The 16,691-nt window shown below is 42.0% G+C and overlaps 1 protein-coding gene across 1 annotated transcript in view; it reads left to right on the top strand.

Annotated features, from left to right (window-relative positions):
* Positions 1-6,854: 6,854 nt before the first annotated feature.
* ATP6V0A4 (ATPase H+ transporting V0 subunit a4) overlaps positions 6,855-16,691 on the top strand; it is a 59,855-nt gene continuing 50,018 nt past the window's right edge. Inside the window, exons 1-5 of the mRNA XM_082255255.1 lie at positions 6,855-7,009; positions 7,898-7,976; positions 9,364-9,461; positions 9,593-9,718; positions 13,028-13,125. Coding sequence (XP_082111381.1) covers positions 6,893-7,009; positions 7,898-7,976; positions 9,364-9,461; positions 9,593-9,718; positions 13,028-13,125 — 518 coding nt within the window. The 5' untranslated portion in view covers positions 6,855-6,892. The remainder of the gene's footprint in view (positions 7,010-7,897; positions 7,977-9,363; positions 9,462-9,592; positions 9,719-13,027; positions 13,126-16,691) is intronic.

Here is a 16,691-nt window from a genome sequence, read left to right as displayed (position 1 = left end):
ACCAGGACTTGTCACTTAGCTGCTCCAATAATTTATCAATGGTTTCCTATGGATTCTATGAAGAGTCTGTGGCTGCTAAATGTCACAGAACAGAGAGCAGGTGCAAATTTTTTTGCAATTAGGTAAAAAAAAGTGTCTTGGCTGATACTTTTGTTATCTTTAGATAGATGAACAGCAAGGTGTTTGAGTATACCTTTGTGCTACGTCAGTTTCCAAGTCGATCGAAACAAAATCACTGCTATTCACTACTATTGCTTGCATTTGAATCCATAATTTTTTTTTTAAAAAATCACATTGTGTATGGTGGGCATTAGGCAATATAGAATCCTATATCGCCCAGGACCTGTATTAGGGGTCAGGTTTTACCTCTTAAAGTGTATGTGTATGCAAAACTTTTTTTTTTTGCTTTGGATAGACTAGGGGCGGGAGAGAACCCTTGTCCTGTTATTTTTCGAGAATGAATCGCTCCTATTATACAATTAACCTCACTGAAAGATTTGCCCTCATTTCCCGTCCTGGTAAAAAAAAAAATTGGAATTCTCTCTGGCTCAATGACAATGGTCATATAGTAAAAATAATGAAGGAGAATCTCCCCAGTGGGGACAGAGACAGGAAAAAGCTGGCAGAGGGGTGTACATTTTCCACACCCCAAGCCAAGCACCAATATAGTGTGTATTATTATTATTATTATTATACAGGATTTCTAAAGTGCCAACAGTTTGCGCAGCGATTTACTCCCTTCATATTAGGTCTCATTCACACTGGCAAAAGTCCTCGCTCCCCCTTTGAAAAACGATGATGTATCACTTTTCAGAGAATGGTACAAGAGCAATGGCCAGACATTCAGGAAAATATACTGTCACCTCCTGAATGCCTGTTTTTTTTTGGCAGCTGTATAGGGATTTTGAATGGGAATAGTGCACTGCAAACGCAAGCCTAACATTTGGCTCGCAGTTGTGAAATGGCCACGTTTACTTAAATTAGGATGTCATTTTTGTACAAGCCTGTCCAGCCCCCATCGCAGCTTAAAAGGGCATTAAAAACACAGCTTAAATGCCTATTTTTACCTTAGGGCCGTTTATGAATGAGTCCCTATGGAGCAGAGCAGAAAATGATTCACAATTGAGCAGAATGGTTTGAGAAGCTCCAGGCAGCTCAGGTCAAAGAGATGATGGGGCCAAAAAACAGCCCGAGCTATGTCCTTAAAAAATTATTTTGTCCCTTTCTCCCAGAAGACTTTTGGGAATCCAAACTGCCAAAAATAACACAATTCAGCTTCAGGACACCTGGATTATTTGAAATTTGGTCTGAATCTAACATCCACTGAGTTTCGGGATCAGATCTAACCATGGCGTTTTTCTGCCAGCTTTTGTTTTTTGACCTTGTGAACATGAAAACAATCTAATAAAATGAATGCTATAAATATAATAATTAATTTCATCTGCATTTGGTGTGTCCTGAAAGAAATGAACATTTTCAGGGAGGAGAGTCTGGCAGTGTCCTTGGAGGTCGGAGATGGTCAGTCAGTGGGTGATAAGTTCACCCTGGAAGCTGGGAGGTTTAGTAAATCGCTGTTCTGTTATTACCTACAACTCAGACTGTGCTGACACTATACACAGAGGAGGAGAGAACTGGTCTGATGCTGCCTGACTCTGCTCTACTTCTGAGGACCAGTCATGGAGGAGGAGGAGGCCCAGCACCTCCCAGCACCCTGAGCCTACACTCATCAACTGAGACCAACTACCTGCCTGTCAGTGTGACGAGATCTTCCTAGAAACAGGTGAGACCCCAACCAATCTGCATTCTCTGCGACATTCATTTCACCTGTCCTATCTGCTCTTCTGGCTGTCTTCTAATGAGATGTTTTTTTGTTCTGTTTACTGCTCTTTATCCTTCGACTTTCCATCAAATACAAGTTACAAGTTTTTTCTAGAACACAAATTCTATAAGTTGCATTCATATATATATATATATATATATATATATATATATATATATATATATATATATATATATGAGAAGAAGTCCACAGGGATTGCTGCACAATTCTTTCTTTATTGGAAAAATATCCAAAGTACATACCAGTACAATGTCATAGTATTTCAATCGTAACGTTTCGGACTCAAAGGTTAACGTCCTTTCTCATACAGAAATACATCTAAATCTCTATACAAGTACAAAATATATATATATATATATATATATATATATATATATATATATATATATATATATATATAGACACATCCCCATATCTGTGCACCTGTATTATCATCATCCAAGTTATTTTTCCCCATTAGATCATTTTCTAAAGGTAGGCTATGGGGTTTCTAGACATGATGACCAAGGGAACATCTTCCCCCCCAGGTTCATAACTGCATCCTAAGTTTATTCAGTTTCCATAAACTCCTGGAACATCTACTTACCATGCTGGAGAATTAAAAAAAGAAACAGTAGTATAAATTTCAGTAGTTTGTAATAGTAGCTGTAACAATAATATCAGTCTTTATAACAATAAATGTTGTTTTATGACGTGTAATAATGTGGTCTTATTTGCAATACTTGTAGAATTTCTAGAAATGTAACTTTAATGTATGTTTTATTGACTATATACTTTTATTTACTATATACTTATACTATAACTCTCTTTTTTATAAAAAATATTTTTGTTTGATTTTAATACAGTACAACTATATAGACAAAACAACAACAGCCTTCTAGTCACAGGCATCAAACCCACGCAGGGGCACAAAGGCAGAAGGGGCATTAGATGTATTATAAAGTAGCCTTAAGAATGTAGTACCAAACTAACAAAACAACTAAACTATTTAAAGAACCTGTGTCCAACCCTTTTTGCCATATCAGCTGCTGGACTTCAAGTAGTGTTAGTGCTTTCACTCAACTTCCAAGAAGGGATCATAGGGAGCCCATACTAATGTTAGCTATCCACAGCCATGGTAGGCAACGCTAGCAAATTGGCCCAGACCCTATCATATTTCTTGGGGCAACCTCTATGAGCATACCTATCTTTGTAGTAGATGAGGGCATTATTGACCAACCGCTTCCACATGGGCGTCCACAAGTGGGGGCAAGTGCCCTCCTCTGGAAATTTCCAGGCCTGCTCTAAAGGGGGATCTATGGGAGACCCTGACCTGGCTTGCTCTGAAGGGGGGATCTATGGGGACCCTGCTCTAAAGGGGATCTATATGGGACCCTTGCCTGGCCTGCTCTAAAGGGGGATCTATGGGGACCCTGCTCTAAAGGGAATCTATGGGGGACCCTGGCCTGCTCTAAAGGGGGATCTATGGGGACCCTGGCCTGCCCTAAAGGGGATCTATGGGGATCCTGGCCTGCTCTAAAGGGGGTCATATTGGCTATATATATATTTTTTTTTTTTTCTTTGCAGGGAGTGCCTGGAGTACCTGGTGGTGCTGGAAAACCTGCTAGCACGGGGAACATAGGTAAAAGGGTAAGACTAAAGGGAGTCTATGGGGGACCCTGGCCTGCTCTAAAGGGGGATCTATAGGGGCGAAAAGGGGCGGAGCATGGGCTACCTTATAATGATGCCCCCCCCCCCTAAAAAAAAGTTCTGCGAACACCCATGCGCTTTCAGAAAGATAAACTAGGAGGGTTCTGCTTTTTCCAGCATAACGTAATGGCTTTCCTGGCATAGAATAATAGGAGGCCAACCAAAGTCCTGTCTGCCACTCTAGGTGCTAGATCCTCCACCAGGCCTAACAGACACATCGGAGGGGAGGGGGAAACTGAAATATTAGTTATAGATTGAATAACAGAGAGCCTTTGTGTCCAGTATACAGTATTTGCAGGACAGGGCCAGTATATGTGTATAAAATCACCTTGAGGACTGTCACAGAGCCAACAATAACTCTATTTTTAGTAGTATTAATAACAATAGTGATAGTAGTTATAGCAATATTATTAAAGTGTGAATCCAGCCAATTTATTTTATTTTATTTTTTTATGGAAATTGGGAAAGGATTTGAACAGTTGTGGAACTTTAATACTAGATGGGGCTTTATAAGAGAGATTTTCCTCACTTCCTGTCACACTGACAATAGGAGCAAGGATATATACAGCAAAAATAACTACAGATGTTCTAGCTTTTGATACAAAAAAAAACAATTATAGTTCTCTCTGTGTTGCTTTTGGAGATTACCTCTCACTTCCTGTCTGGGAAACCATTGTCACCAGGACAGGAAGTGAGGGGAAATCTTTCTCTCATGAAGTCTCAGAAAGCAGTAAACACCCAATCCAACAGGGGCTCTCCTGCTTTCCCTCTTCATTAAAAACTAATGAAAATGTGGACTTTACCTACAGTATCCATTAATATCACTAGGATCATCATCGTCATTTTTTTTGCTAACTCTTAAAAATGTACATTTAAATTTGTACATTTAATTTAGTACATTTTTGCACTCTATAAATACCTTATTTTTTAACTCTCCTTTTCCAGATTGAGAATGTGGAATGATCAAAACAGCTCCTAATTGTTTATAATTCTTCTATGTGTCTGGCTGTTAAAAATACAGTGTTTCCTGACACCAACATAGCAGCATACATATAACCAAACATATGCTGCCATGGATTGGGACCCGGAAAGCATAATTACAGTAATTTACAATCTTTGTCCTCTTTGTGATATGGGAGAGAAGCATTGTGCATGAATAGAAAGCCTTATAAGCTCTGTCTGCTTGGGGAACAATAATCACTGCATTAGTGTATGGCATAAAATGTTTCAATGCGTATCGGGGACTTTTTTAGTATTGCTAAGTGAAAGTAAGCCCTCCTGTCGTTTTCATTAATGGAAGCCATCTTACCTCTGTTTAATCTGCAACTGCCATGATGCTGCACATGTGATCAGTTATGACACAAGCCATTGGATGGTTTGACAGTTTGGTTGAGAGCACAACCAATGTGACAGCTAGCATTTCCGGCATGCTGAGAATGTAACTGTTTTTTGAAACAACTGAAATTGATGGGTTTTCTTCCACTTTAAATCTGTTGGCCTTGGGCACTGCAGTCCATGTCCTAATATAAAGGTGTTTCGGAGTGTCTGCTGTGTTAGTAGGCTTGTCACTGCAGACATGGCAAAAACTCAGGGACACAATTATCATTTTAGGATACCAACTGTACTCTCAGCCCCTAAAACGCGATGATTATGTCTTCCATCATACATCACTGCTCTTCAGCTCTCTGGAGTTTCAAAAGCTTTCTGTTCACACCCAGGGCCGTGCTTCCACTAGGCACCCTAGGCATGTCGCCTAGGGCGCATTGCCACCTAGGGGCGCAGCCAGGAGTCGGCAATCTCTCTCCATCATGAATTCTCCATCATGAATGATTATTGTGAGCTGAGGTGAGGGGCGGAGGTGGGGGGAAAGAAGGGACAGCGGAAGATGCCAAGTGTCTTGGGCAGTGGTGGAACTACCAGGCCCTGGCTTTCCACCACTGTTGGAGGGGCCCCAAAAGGCAAGAAGGGAGCCCCCCAGAGTGCTGCCTGCATGATGATCCTCTTCAGGTGGAGCTGAGCGGCAGGAAGTGACTCTCTGCACTGAGCTGGTGGGCAGCCGTTTATTTCCCTGGGTAGGTATTAAGCAGGGAGTGGAGGAGAGCTGAACCTGAGCCAGAGCTCGGCACTGGAGGGCGGAACCTTTACTGGGGCAGAAGCGACGAGGCACCAGAATGGTCTGAGGAGGTTGGTGATGAAGGACGTGTGGAGCTCTCTAACTGCTGCTTTTCCCTCCACCAGGAGCCACCGTGTTTAACAGGGGTTCGGGGTCACCAGGTGTGCCATGAGGAATAGGGGTCCCTGGGTGTGCCATGGGGGATTGAGGTCCCCAGGTGTGACACGGAGGAACATCAGGGTCCCCAGGTGTGACACGGAGGAACATCAGGGTCCCCAAATGTGACATGGAAAAACATCAGGATCTGACATAGAGGTACATCGGGGACAGTAGGTATGACAGCATGACATGGAGTAATATTGGGGTCCCAGGGTGTGACATGGAAAATCATCAAAGTCCCTTGGTGTGACATTGAGGGACATTAGGGTCCCCGGGTGTGAAATTGAGGAATATGGGGGTCACTGGGTATGACAGCATAACATGGAGGAACCATCAGATCAGGATCACATAGAGGAGTTTTTAACCCCTTCCCTTTTTTTGGGGGGGGGGCGCAAGTAGCTGGTCTTGCCTAAGGCATAAAATAGTCTAGCACCGGCCCTGTTCACACCTGGCACTTCTCACCCATCTCTATAATCTTTACATGCTTGAAGAAACCAACTTTGAGGACCCTTCATGACCCACCATGAATGGAGCTGCCACAGGTCTACTCACCACCAACAAGGTCTAACACTAATTTACCCATACACTACAAAGCTTTTTCTGAAATGACACTAAGATTGTTTAGTGGTCAGTTTAGTTATGAAAGTGCTTAGTATAGCTCTTCTATAAGAAGAACTGTTCCCCTCTCCTCATAGAAAGGGGAAGGTGCTGGTTTATGAAGTCTGTAGCCAAGTGAAGAGTCTTCCCATTTGCTGAGATACTGATTAGGTGACGTCTCCCATCAAAGAACTGTCATCTGCTTTCAAATCACTGGGAGGACTTCTTTGTGTAGACAGCTAAGAATGAACACTTAGAATTAATTCTACTATATCTAAAACTTCAATTTTAATACAAATTTGTATTTGTTACATTCATGCCTTTAGGCTTAATTCATAAAGCTTTAACACAAGGATGAGGATCTCTACTCATGACTGTAATTTTCAAATCTCTTTGGACTCAACTGAAAATAGCGGTCACTCATCTGGTACTTTGTGTTTCTGATGCAGGTGGAGGTGTCTGGTTGATTTTGTGTCCAGCGCCCAGCTTTCAGGATGGGCTCCCTGTTCCGCAGTGAAGAGATGTGCCTGACACAGCTGATCCTGCAGGTGGAGGCCGGGTACTGCTGTATCGCTGAACTGGGGGAGCTGGGCCTGGTGCAGTTCCGGGATGTAAGTACACCCAGCCATAAGTAGATGCACCTTTCATTATCCTTCATTGTCTCCCCATGTATATGTCTGTCATCCTGGCCAAATCCTGTCTGTCAGAAGCTTGCAGACTGCTCATTTATTTATTTATTATTTTATTTATTTCAGGTACTTATAGCGCTGTCAATTTACGCAGCGCTTTACATATACATTGTACATTCACATCAGTCTCTGCCCTCATGGAGCTTACATTCTAAGGTCCCTAACTCACATACATACACAGTAGGGCCAATTTGTTTTTATACAGGATCCAATTATATTTCACCATATATTACTCTATGGCCCTGAGTACCCTCACTGGCACCCATACTACCAATACCAAGTCACCCAATGTCATACCACCACGGCCAAACCTAGAAATATTTTTATTTGCCGAACAGTCTATAAAGTAACTCACATTTTCTTGTTATCCCCCTAGCCACAGAGCATAAAGAAGGTGACAACCCTTTTCAGATCCTGCAATTCTGGACTGTTAATTTGCAAATTTGTGATTTCTTTTGAATATATACTGCTAGGTACCACTCAGCAACACTCTGTTATTATTATTATTAATATTATTATTAATTATTATTAAATAGAAGCTGAACTTGTCTGCATAAATCAATTGAGGAAATTATACCTCCCTAGAATCTCACATTTTTACTTGCTATAAAATTACAGTGAACAGTCTGAGAGATCACTATGGGAGAGGAGACTGGGGAAACACTTCCTCCTTTCAAACATTCAGATCCCCATAAAATCTGCATTTATTGAATTTTTCCTCTTGCTCATGTTATATGCTTTTGTCACCTACTGAATTCACAAGCTGCTACACCTTGTATGTTATCCTTAACATTTTCTGTCGGCTTGCAGCTGAATGCATCTGTGAATAATTTCCAGAGGCGGTTTGTGAATGAAGTGCGCAGATGTGAGGGGATGGAGAGAATCCTACGTGAGTATCCACCTCCACCTGGACAGTCCATTGGGGATATTGAATAGTGCGGGATTATTATCTGTGCAGAGAGCAGATTGTGCTGGTACACAGGGGCCCTGCAAAGAGGACCCAAGCAATTTCTCCACGCACTTTTACCATGTTCCAACAAATAAAAAAACATATTTATTATTCCTGTCTGTGTTACTTTTGGAGGTTCTCCCCCAGTTTCTGTAGGTTGAAACCATTGCCATTGAGACACGGAAATGAGGGGAAGTCTCTCTAACGCAGCCCTGTATAGCGTTAGAACCTTACATTAATTATAATCTTTCCCTAAGCTATCTAACAATAAAGAAATATGTTTAGGCTATATATACACTTTAAAGGCCAAATTCTCAAAAATCCCCCCCAGTGTTCTTCCCTAGGCCCAGGGCCATCTTACCGAATGGGCACGCTGGGCAGTTGCCCGGGGGCCCCACCTGCCCGGCAACCCAGCCCCAGTCCCAGCCAAGCATTAGTCCCAATTCCCATGTGCATCCCGCTGCCAAACTTAGCTAGTGGCAAGTGCCCGTTGGCCCTGCGCTGCTGTCAGGCCACTTGGGTCATGGAGGGGGAGCCCACAACTGCAGGAATGCCTGTCCGCCTCCATGAAAATAGGCACACAGAGGACAGTCGAGTCTGACTCCTGTCCATGTGTGTGTTCACCGGTCCCAGCCGCCCAACTTGAAAGCTGTCATTAGCCTGGCACTGCTGTACCAATAAATATCGCTTATCAATAATTTGAATTTTTATTCTCGTGGGTGATTGTCTAAGCGGGGCCCCAGTGCACTGCATTGCCCGGGGGCCTATAAGGCTCTTAAAATGGCACTGCCTAGGCCCCTCTACACAGGCAGCAGTATCAACCTTCCCTTTCCTCCCTACTTACCTCCTCCAATGGCTGGAGCCTCCTGCATAAAAACCTCTCCCCTGCCAGCATGCTGATAAGCAGGTCCTTTTATCTTTGTGTGGAAGTAGTGGTCTCTCTGCAGAGGTCTGTCAAGCCTACGGTCAGAGCTAATGTTCTCCAATCAGAGGGGAGCATGAGCTTTACTGGTTGAGGAGCAAAAGATCTGACTCAGCAGGGGACATGTTGGAGCTTTGCAGTGAGGCCACTACTTCCACAAGAGAATAAGGATCCTTTTCTGCATCATGCTGGCAGGAGACGGGCTGTTCTACTCAGGCTGTGGCTGCTTTAGAAAGAATATGAACTTTAGGATTTAGGACACCTTTTATCCTGATGCACCTAAATGTACAGTATTTCGATTATTTGAAAATGAGGGGTTCAGTGGGCTTTAAGTAGACTACAGTGTATTTCACTTATTCAAAATCCCCCTATTTTGCTCTTCCCTTATCTTTAATTACCTTGCAGGTTTTCTGGAGTGTGAAATGCAGAATGACACGATTGTAATCCCAGCCCCGGAGAAGCCCCCGCAGACCCCTCTGCCCCGAGAGATGATAGACCTGGAGGTAAGTGACACTGCGAAGAGGTAGGTGGGGGTGTAGCATTGTACTTTTCTTCGGGGTCTATCTAACCTTGGGTATAGAGAAGGGTCTTCAGAGGTATGAGGCACTAACCATCTCTGCATCCCCCACACCAGACCGTTCTGGAGAAGCTGGAGGGGGACCTGCAAGAGGTGAACCGAAACCAGCAGACCCTGAAACAGAACTTCCTGGAGCTGACAGAACTCAAACATCTCCTGAAGAAGACTCAGGATTTCTTTGAGGTAAGATTTCTAAGCATATTACTTATGCAGTATGTGTGCCATGTAGAGCTGGGGTCCTGGGTTTAGTCCCTGGCAGGTACACACTCTGCATGGTCTCTGTATGTTATCTCTGTGTTTACTCCACTTCCTATGGATTGTGTGTGACCATGGTGGGGCATTACAACCCTCTTAGCAGAGACTGATGTGACCTCTTTTATATACTTTGTTTAGTGCACAGGACAGGACATGTTTGTTTCAGCAACTGTCAAGTGTGCTCACCGACAGTTAAGAGACAAGGCTTGCTATGGGAGGGAAGTTTGGCTGCACAGTTTACACAACACAGAATCTGTGGTTTATTCAACAAACCAGAATACGAACTTTAGAAGACAACGTGACTGAAGACATTGTTTTCGACAAGCAGGCTTTGCACTAGTTAATAATAAAGAAAAAGAAAAAAAAAAAGGAGTGCTGCTCTATCAGTTACTAAATGTTCCCTTGTTTATGGAGCAAATCTTTCGAGGTCCTGTTCTGGTGACAACTCTACAATCACTTTCAGTCCTGGTGACAACAGTGATCAGGACAAACAGAGGGAGTAAATCTCCCCAGTGGAGACAGACAGCAATAAAAACCTTGGTACATGCATGATAGGCGCAGGATCTTCTACTATTATTTTATATATATATATATATATATATATATATATATATATATATATATATATATATATATATATATATATATATATATATATATAAAGTTTTATTTATTCTTTGAGCAGAGCATTCAGAACATATGACAATGTAATCATTTCCAATTCAAAAGCACACACAGCAATGAAAGAGCATACGGATCTCCTGTTTTTGACGCATTATATTTACTATATTTTGATCCAGTATTCTGAATGACTGTTTTATTAGCTAAGGTGAGTTGATTCGGTAAGGCTGTTCATGTGTTCATGTTCCAATACACCAGAATACCCCAAGAGGTGATCCTGGGGAAGTACAAATTTGTAGTAGCGAAGCCATACCAGTTCCAGAAAACGTTTTTCAAAAAAATAATTGATGAAAAAAGAAAGCCAATGTGTACTGTGGGTTCAGACACTCCCTCTCCATAAGGATTTATGTAATACAATCGACCCCCGCAAAGTCATGGTTCAGAGTTTGCAGCCTTAGTCTGATTTTTTTACCCTACTTACACCAAAGAAAACGACAGCGCATACCAAAGAAAGTGCGCTTGCATGAATTACAGTACATATAGGGGTAAAGTTGGTATTTTACAGTCTGCACTGCAGGAGATATAGTAGTACAATACTGTACAGTATACAGGTTTATCTTTACATACTTTTTTTTTAAGGGTAATGTATTAAGCTGAGTTTGAAATGAAATCAAAGTGTTTTGGTAGCTTATTTTGGGGGCATATTTAGGGTTTAAATGATAAAAATAGGCATTTCTAGGCATTTTTTATACCAATTTGCAAATGCTCTAGGAACGTAACCCCGGCGAACTTCGGAAGTCAACTGTATATGATTCCATAATTAACTGGATTCAATAGGATGTTGACCAAATTATGCAACTGTATGAAGGTTAGGTGGAGTGTTGTCCAACCCTCTGAAATGCATTGATTTTCCTTTTCTATCAGTTATTTAATTAAAAACTTTTTCTGGACTCTAAGATCAGTGGTATGGTGCTCTTACTACGGTCTACAAATCTTAGCAATAAAAACCTAACAGTGGTTTTAACACAACCCTACTCCATCCAATACAAAAAAAAAAAAAAAAAAAATGTGGTTTACATACACTTTAGGTTCCCTTTAAAACATTTTTTTTTTCAAGCATGTCCAATTGTAAGCTTTTATTGCAAATCAAGATTTTTTTATTATTCTTTTTTTTTTAACTTTAAAAGAGAAGTATGTTTTTTTTTGTTTTTTTTTTTAGAATCAGACTTACCAAGGTGGATGCTGCATCGGTCTCCAGCCAGCTCTAACACTGAGAACTGAGCGATCAAACACCCCCGATTGCTTGGTTATCAGAGCTCCCTGAGCAGAGACAGGGCCGTCTTTAACACAGGGCAAAAGGGGCAGCTGCCCAGGGCCCAGCCATTTTTGTGGGGCACAAAGCAGCTGCCCCTTGAGCCTGCACTGCCCACAAATAGTTGATAAGTGCATTTGGTAGGGCCCAAAAATAATTTGCTCAGGGTCCAATCAATACTAAAGACAGCCCTGAGCAGAGAGCTGCTGACTGTGTCAGTCACCACTGTCTGCTCTGCCCCCCCCCCCCCCCCGCACTCGCTGGAGTGCTAGGCTATGGAGGGGGCAGGAGCGGCCGGCTTAGGCTTTTAGCGGCTCGCTAAGAGGCTAAGCCAGGTGCCGGTCCAGGCATGTGGGCGGATCCCGACCATATGATTGCGAGCCTAGACCAGCTCTGTGATGTCAGCTGACAGCAGGCTTCAGCCCGCTGTCTGCTAAAAAAGGGTCACAGGAGTGCAGAACCAACAGGATAAGTACAGCCAAACAAGCTTTTCCTTTAATTGATGACTTTTGTACCCTCTCCAAAACCTTTCAATAGGCTGCCCTACATGCAAAAATCAAACAAAAGATGTGCGTGACCCTTTTTAAAAATCGTTGCCTTGTTTACTATATGTTTAGGCACATGTGTTAGCAACATATTAATAGCACCATTGCATGTCTGGAAATAGAATGTATGAATCTAGCCTAGAATGCTGTGCCCAAAATCATACCCATTACATGCCATTTATACAGGGGTGGCGCTATTCTTACTGTAAACCTATTAGTATAATTATTGGTTTTATATGTTGTTAATATTATTACTTATTGCAGGATGTCTAGGTCTACAATCACCAAAGAAATGATATCCGGAAGTAGGAAAGTCCAAAATGAAACTTATTTATTTGCTAAAATGTTATGAAACACATTGACATGTTTCGGAGGACTCAAAACCCTTCACTGGCTCCTTAGGTCCCTTAAAATACTATCATTCCATTGGCATTCCTAAACCTCGACACGTGAGTCCAAGTCCTCAATGAGAACCACTTGTAATTTCTCTAAAATTCTCTAAGACCTTGAGAAATCTCCAAAATAGTTTATCCAGGGCCACCACAACCACCACAGCATGAAAATTTGAAATTTTGCAAATAAGGGTATATTTATGAAGCCGTGAAGGTGAAGAGTTGTACCCAACAGTTAATCCAACTGAAGGAAACCTGATCGGGCACTGCAGTTTGTAAAGCATCCTTTAATACAAATAATACAAATTTTAAGTTTCCATGGCGCTCTATTTTACATTGTCATTCTCATTTATAATATTCTTTGCAGGCAGAAGCCAACTTACCAGATGATTTCTTCAATGAAGACACCAGCAGCCTTTTGGAGCTCCGAACCATCCCTACCGCAGCTGCTGCTGGGAAACTTGGGTGAGTTTGTGTACCTGGGTCTGGGTGACCTTGCTGGTTTCCAGATCATTAGCTAGTTTTTTCTAAAATACTGGTCAGACCCACCAACTTTATGAAGGACAGGTACACATTGCTTTCACATTTATGAAGTGTTAATGCAGTCTTAGATGGACAGTCACCCTTTATGGAGACTGAGAAGTCACAGCAAGAAAGGTTATTACCGTAGTTGGGCTAGCCCAGTGATGGCAAACCATGGCACCCCAGATGTTTTGGAACTACATTTCCCATGATGCTCATGCACTCTGCAGTGTAGTTGATCACCATGGGAAATGTAGTTCCAAAACATCTGGGGTGCCAGGGTTCGCCATCACTGGGCTAGCCTGTTGGGATTTACCAGTTATCAGACGCTGTGTTTTTCTGGTACCCTGGAGTTACATACAGTTGCCCATAAACTGGTGAAAAGCGGCTGTATGCAGTTATGATAAAGCCTTAGGGTCAGGGCCACTGATAGGGGAGGACCACCAGTCCTTCTGTAGGGAGAAGAAAGGAAAAGGCGCCACTTTTTTTCCTTTCTTCTGCCTGTATGTGGGACTTTGCTTCGGCCCTTCAAGAGCTGCCCTCAATGATAGCGCTGTAACTGTGCATTTGGGACATCTACTATGAGTCTGGTTGCATTTCATCCATTAAGACTTCTTTAAATTGAAGATTCATCCCCCAGCAATAGCGCCCATCCATCTCTTTCTTTTTCCAGTTCTTCTGTAGGGGACCGGGGCAAACAGGGGGGCCCCAACAGCACAAACAACACAGGGAATCAGTAGGGTCGGGCAGAGGGGCAATTACAGAAGGGTGCCCTGTGCGGCCCTCTGCAGCAGCTAAAAGCCAGTTTCTCCCCCTTCTGCCAGCTTTCAGCTGCTGCAGGGAGAGACACAGACACAGGGCATTGTTTCTGTAATTACTTCTCTGACATTGATCACCCTTCCCCTGTTCTGCCTGCTTCTGATCCCCCCTCGTGTGCCCCCCTTTCACTGTCCCGCCCCCCCCCCACACACACACACACATACACAGCGCTGCACGCTGCCCTATGCTGTAGAAAAATAACCAAAAAATAAATTCATCAAACGATGTAATGAATCATTTTAAGAATTGTAAACTAAAATTGTAAAACATTTTATCATTTTTAAAAACAATTATAATTTTTTTTTAATGTAAAAAAAAAAAAACTGTACAAAACAATTAAAAAGGGCTAATTCACACAGGTTCTATGTTATGTTTGTGTCTGCAAATAATGATTTTAGTGTATTTTTAGTGAAAATATTGTCTTCATATATTTGGGGGGGGAGGGGCGCTGTCAGGTAGGCTAAATGGGGCCCCATGATTTCTAATAGCAGCCCTGCTTAGGGTACTTGCATATGGTACTGATGTTTGAACGTTGGTGTGGCTAGCCTAAATTTCTTGCATTTATTTTGCCTGTATTTGCACATACAGTATTTGTGTACGTATTTGCGCATACACACATACACAAATAAAATAAATTCTAGCTCTCAGAATGGAATTTTATCCTTTTTAAATTACAATTTTATGTGCCTACATGCATATAATTGCGTGCATATGCAGGTACTTGCACAAAATAACTGATTTCTGTATTTTTTTACTCATCTATACACAGCACATGCGTTTTTAATATGGGCTGCATTTAGATCAGTAAAAAAAAAAAAAAAAAAACATCTGAATACCTTTTCACACAGCTAATGTCTGCGTTTAGCCAATACACCAACTCACGCTGAGAAAATTCTTGCAGCGAATGTTTTCACATTCGGTCATTATTCTACAAGAAGGTCAAATTCCTACAAGGATTATGAATTGCTAACAATAAGAAATTGTTACCACTAGTCACTGACAGAGAAAAAATAATGGTAATTTATGCCTTTTCCATTGGTACAAAGTCAGTTGTAATGTTTTTATCAGTTTTTATTTACTAGACTGAACCCCCACCCCCATAAAATATAAAGAAAAAAAAAAAGAGAAAAATATAACAAATGTGTTGTGTTTTTTACTAAAAGAAAAACTTAAAGTAGAACTATCGGCAAAACTTTTATTTTCATTTTGTATAGAGCAGGGGTCTTCATACTGTGGCCCTCCAGTTGTTCGGGAACTACAATTCCCATCATGCCTAGTCCTGTCTGTGAATGTCAGAGTTTTACAATGCCTCCTGGGATGTGTAGTTCCGCAACAGCTGGAGGGCCGTAGTTTGAGGATCCCTGGTATAGAGCAAGGAAGGGTTATAATTTTTTTTTTCTCCATCTGTGTCCCATTGCAGAGATTTCCCTTCCCTTCCTGTCCCATAGCCAAACAGGAAGTGAGAGGAAATCTCTGCAAATTAAGGGAATTTCTTGGGGACCCCCTGGTCACCAGAAATAGTGTCCCGATTGGAAGATTTCCCCTCTATTACTCTTCTGGGGACAACCCAAACTTTGGGGTTTTCTTTTACTTTCACTTTCAAAGATAATGTTAAAGAGAGGGTGAATTTCCTTAATGGGGGCACACACAGCAAAAAACTGACAGGGGCTCTAATCCCTCTCCAATCTGTCCAACAAAAAGAAAACACGTTTTGCCATTAGTTATACTTTAAAAGAAAACTTTCCCTTTTATTAAATAAAATTAACAAAACAATGGCATGACGTATGTAGCTGAGTGTTATGATGTCCGGTTGAACCTGGCCCTTAATTTCTAGATTGCCGGTTCACACTAGAATGCAGTGTTGGAAAGGCACATTCACAACGCGCTCAAAGCGCACTGCCTTTGCGATCAACTGCGGGTGCCAGTATAATGTTAATGGCACCCCAAATGTAGATCACAAAAGCAGTGCATTTGCAGCCACCAGATCGCATCTTACAACAGCACCATGCGATTTGGTGCTGCTCTTTTTTTTTTTTTTTAAATAGCGCATGCACTACTTTTTCTGTGTTCTGCTGCAATTTGCAGCCCATTCAAATGAATAGGCTGAAAAAAAAATCACACCCCACGGGAACTTGCAGGAATTGCATAGGAACGAGGTCCATGTCCCTGTGCAATTCAAGAGTTAACCGGCCCAAGCTGTCAATGTATTGCATGTATAGTGTATCTAAAGCCAAAAATGTTTTTTATTTGTTTTTAAAAGAGTGATACAGTTTTTATTTGCTGTTTTTGTCCCTGCTAGGAAGATTCTCTGTCCTAGTGATCATTGCTGAAAGTGATGGGAAATCTATAAATGTTAGTTGTCACCAGAACTGAAATACATGGGGACATTTATTCCAGTGACAACTATCTAAAGCCAGCCAAACATGGATCAAAACTCGGCCGGTCCCTGCTGAAACAGCCGATATTCGATCCATCTATGGGCCGGCTGATTGTACCCAATTCAATCCATTGATCGACTTGGGTATAACTAGCCTGTCGGATTTTACCATGCAATTGCTGCCTGGGGCTATAGCTGCTAGTAATAATCATTGTATTCTACCAGCTGGGAAAGCTCCCTGCCCCCCCTACTGGGCAGAATACAAAAGCACTGCGGGAGAGAATCCCCCAATAACAATGACTGTGTTGATGGG

The sequence above is a fragment of the Pelophylax lessonae genome (assembly GCF_965119305.1).
Source record: "Pelophylax lessonae genome assembly, chromosome: 4".
NCBI lineage: Eukaryota > Metazoa > Chordata > Amphibia > Anura > Ranidae > Pelophylax > Pelophylax lessonae.
The sequence above is the reverse complement of the archived record's forward strand: the minus strand, read 5'-3'. Positions and strand labels throughout refer to the sequence as shown.